Source organism: Microtus ochrogaster, unplaced genomic scaffold (genome assembly GCF_000317375.1).
Source record: "Microtus ochrogaster isolate Prairie Vole_2 unplaced genomic scaffold, MicOch1.0 UNK4, whole genome shotgun sequence".
NCBI lineage: Eukaryota > Metazoa > Chordata > Mammalia > Rodentia > Cricetidae > Microtus > Microtus ochrogaster.
Genome location: NW_004949102.1, coordinates 6,526,012 through 6,530,454, shown reverse-complemented (window position 1 = coordinate 6,530,454; position 4,443 = coordinate 6,526,012). Strand labels below are relative to the sequence as shown.

Sequence of the window (4,443 nt, the reverse complement as noted above, 5' to 3'; positions counted from 1 at the left end):
TTCTTCTCTTCTGTATATTACCTGCAATTGTCTGTGCACCATGTGCATGCAGTGCCAGCAGAGGGTGCTGGATCAACAGGAACTGGAGCTACAGATGCCTGTGAGCCAATATATGGGTGCTGGGAATTGAACCCGAGTCCCCTGAAAGAGCAGCCAATGCTGTTAACCACGGAGTCTTTTTCTCCAGTCCTACTTTAAGCAGCATTTTTAATACAATGGGCTAATAAAACTTTAACATAAAGCATTACACAGTTTACAACTAAGTACACTATAAGAAAATTACCCTACTAATAATGGCTGAGAAAGAATAGGCAACTGTTCATATTCTAGTTACTGATTTTAGAGATATCTGACCCCCCACACACACTTTGGATGAATATTGTCCAGTTCTGGGTGCTTAGATCTTTTGAAGGGCAGCACAGTGGCACTGGTGACCTAGGTCCATGCTTTAGTTTAGTTTTTTTAAATGAGTTTTTAAAAATTTATTTATCTATTATGTATACAACATTCTGCCTCCATGTATGCCTGCACGCCAGAAGAGGGCGCCAGATCTCATTACGCAAGGCTATGAGCCACCATGTGGTTGCTGGGAATTGAACTCAGGACCTCTGGAAGAGCAGCCAGTGCTCTTAACCACTGAGCCATCTCTCCAGCCACCTAGTTTTTTTTTTTGTTTTTTTTTTTTAAAAACATATTAACCTCACAGTCCTCATCTCGAGGTGGTGGTTCTGAGGTGTGTGTCAAGGTGGGCTGGTGGGGGAGGGACAAGGTAACGGCTAGCAGGGTCTCAGGGTAATGGTCACACAAACATGCCTGCTAGTTATGGCATCGACTTCTCACATCTTTGTCCTATGGCAGGTGACCTTATTCACCTGGTGCCCACATACCTCTCACCTCTGAATTCCTAGTTCACAGAAGCAAGTGTTAGTCTCAGGACACAAATCAGTTTTAAGAATATTTTATTTATTTTTTGAGATTACATAGTCATTATTGCTCATCTAATACAATCACTTAGACATAAAATTTCCAAGAGCTTCTCAGAACTGGTGATCCTTGGAGGCCTTGCTCCTTTCAGTGAGATGACAGGAAGAACTAGATGATTATTCATATAGATATGTATTTATATATATATATATAAGTATATATAGTTTAGACTTGTCAATATATAATTTGCTGGTGTTACCTATTTTCTTTCCATAATTTTCCTTTATTAAAAAAGCTTAATGCAACAATGCACTCTGATTTTTTTTTTAAACCATGACGAAGTTAATTCTAACGAAACCATAGGAGCAGCAATTTCAGATCTGTTCAGAGAAAAGCCAAGCAGCAGAAAAGCTTTGCAGGAGTGTGTGGCCACAGGGAGCCATGCTCTCTCGGACGTGGGGAGGGAGAAGGAGGAGGCAGAGGGACAGGACTAGAGGCATTCTGTTTAACAGGAAAAAGGAAACAAGAAGACCTTGAAGTAGCACACATTTCCTTGTGGATCAATTCCGTATCCCCACTCAGGGCCACGTACCTAGAGCTAATCAGCCTTCTTTTCCTGGCCTCCTGGTAGCTAGGATGCATCTAAGAGCAGGAGTTGGAATAAGAAGAGATTTGCTCTGATTCTTAGGTTAGAGAGAACAGTGATTTGGTTTTAACAGGACAGAACCTAGATAGGAGTCCTGAGCTACCTTCTCTCTTTCTTCCACGTTCCCCACAAGCCCCCTGTACCAGGGATTCAACCCAGGCCGGGCACAGGCTGCTCCAGTGTTCCACCACTGACTTATATCCCTACTTCTGGTTGCTTTTCATGGTTGATGACACAGCGGTCTACCTTACCATGGCAGACACAGTACACCTAACTTAGAAACCCATGCGGCTGGCTCCCTTTCTATTTGTAATGGATCTCTTCACTATGGTTTGACAGAGTGTACTCTGTACGTACCAGCCACTGGAAGCTCTGTAGAGAGCAAGGCTTTGCTGAAAATCAGCAGGTTATGATTTGGGGCCTGTGAATACGAAAAGTTAAGTCCAGATCCCTGCCTAATGGAATCTGCCCTGGACGTAAGATGAGGCACAGATATTTGAATCTTTTGCTGAAGAGATCTAACTTAAGAGCCAGCCAGGCCTGGTAGCACATGCCTCAGGAAGCCAAGGCATGACTGCCATGAGTTTGAGGCCAGGCAGGGTTAGAGAGTGAGACTATTTCAAAACAACAACAAACCCCAACAACAACAACACAAAGGTGGTAGTGGGAGAGTGAAACAATTAGCTAATACAAAAATCAGGATGAGGCAAACAGAATTGAGTATCTTTGTGGAATCTTCAGCCTCTATGGTCCTTATAAAAAATAATATAGCTACAGATGATGCCCTGGACTGAGCCTGCAGACCATTTAATAAGGCAGACAGCTACCTGCCCCAGTTCTGTTTCCCTATCTTCAACAATAAGGACACTTCCAGACCAGCTTCCAGGGGATGGTGGAGATGGTGGAGGCAGGGGAGAAGATCTAGATAAAGGCTTTAGTGATTCTGTGTGTCTCCTGTTTGAATGGCCTTGGTCTGGAGACTCTGAAGCAGAACATAGGGAACACATGGGAAACAAACAGGAGACTAAAACACGATGCATGAGAGGATCTCACTTAACCCAGGATCCCTAGGGCTACTCCAGGTTTTCATTTTTGAGAACAACTGATCCCAATGGAACCTTGAAACCAAGTCCATCTCCAAAGGAAATTTAAAGCTTGGGTGAAATGATAAACTTCACACTGTTTACATTACTAGCTATTTTATAATACTTAAGAAACTCTCTGAAATAGAATCCTTAAACAGAAGAGGCCAGATCATAAAGATACATACAGCAGCAGCAAAGAAAGAGGAGATATCAGATTGCAGATCTCACTTTCAACAATGGCAACAGCCAAAGGGGATGAATGTCTGTCTGATAAGGATCAAGTTAGCTCCCGCCCCTTCCCTAGTATCCAGTGCCTGAGCCTAGAGCCTTGTACATGCCAGGCAAGTGCTTTACCTCTGAGCTATATATACCCCCAGCCCTCAAACTAGCTTCTATCATCTGGATACAGATGACAGTCACCTGTCTTCTGCAGCCAGGCTGTAAAGTCTTTCCTGGAAAACAGACTTGCTTCTTTAGGATGCCAAGTTGGATCCCATTCCAAAGTCTCAAGCTTCCAAATCTCTAGCAAACATCTTTGTCAACTCAGTCCAGAAGTGGTTTCAGACAGCAGCAGGAGTTTCAGGAAGCCCTATCCATGTGAGGCCTCCTTTTCTGAAAAAGTGCCAGTCTAGATAGGGCTTCCCAGGAAACAATCCAGTTAAATGACAAGGAAGCAAAACTCTGGGTCCCAGTGGAGCTGATCCCCTACTTCTTGAGCAGCGTTTGGTGGGGTTAGAAAGCAAAACAAATGCCTGACCAACAGCAGAGGTATTAGGATCATGGAGGCACACTACTCTTGGAACCAGGAAGCATTAAAATGGACATAATATTTAGGGACAGAAAAGAGTTCTGGTTAAGAAAAGAGATCCCGGTAGGCACAGACACAGGCACAGCTAAGCTCTTGGTGTAGCTTAAGACCTTAACACTCCTACTTCACTAGCCTTTTTATAAAAGAAGGCAGTGATAGTAACTATCAAGACTGAGAATTCGGGCCCTGTTAATTCAGTGGCTTCCAAAAGGCCTCACCTGGGAAAGGATCAAAGTTTTGAGAAAGGCAGCTGCTGAAAATTTATTCCAGAAAACCCTAAGTAAGAAGGAGTCTGGCATCCCTGAACTAACTCCTGAGCCTGGAAAGAAAAATGGCCATCACTGAGAGTTCCATCAATGGGCAAGGATGCGAATGATGCACTAGGAATGGTTACCCATTTCTTCCCTTTCTCGGCCTGTCCCCTGCGGCTCTCAGGCCCCAGGAGTAGTAACCACACTCTGGGCCAAGGCTACAGGCACAGGATTCTAGATTTTAATAAATAAATAACCTAACATATAGGATGAGCACGGCGGGGAGCTCTGATTGGAGAAGCAGCTTGCTGGGTTCTTCCTTGGATAATAGTGGAGAAAAGGCTTGGTTCTATTCCTTAAATCATCTTCTGGCTTGCGTTACAGGAACTTAATACCTGGAGGAAAAAAGAAAGATGAAACGGGTGCTGTCTGCTGGTCGGTCTGGAACAGAAAGAGCCTGCCCAAAGGTGTGACAGGGAGACAAAGGCTTTTCTAGCATATATAATGAGGACAGATAACTGTGGCTCTGTCTCACAGCAGTGAAGAAGGCCATGGGCCAGCGAGAAGCCTCACAATCTCCCCAGGACACACATGGTAGAAGAACTTACTCCCATGGGTTACCTGATTTCCACATGTGCAACATGTGCAGTGCACCTATCCACACACACACACACACACACACACACACACACACACACACACACAAAATAAATAAAAATGTAATTTTTT

General features: G+C 44.0%; 1 protein-coding gene across 5 annotated transcripts in view; it reads right to left on the bottom strand.

Annotated features, from left to right (window-relative positions):
- Positions 1–949: 949 nt before the first annotated feature.
- Positions 950–4,443, bottom strand: part of Ahcyl2 (adenosylhomocysteinase like 2) — a 160,296-nt gene continuing 156,802 nt past the window's right edge. For all 5 annotated transcript variants that reach the window (XM_026788560.1, XM_005365762.2, XM_026788561.1 and 2 more), the window contains exon 17: positions 950–4,109. In XM_026788560.1, the coding sequence (XP_026644361.1) occupies positions 4,103–4,109 (7 nt within the window). In that variant the 3' untranslated portion in view covers positions 950–4,102. The remainder of the gene's footprint in view (positions 4,110–4,443) is intronic.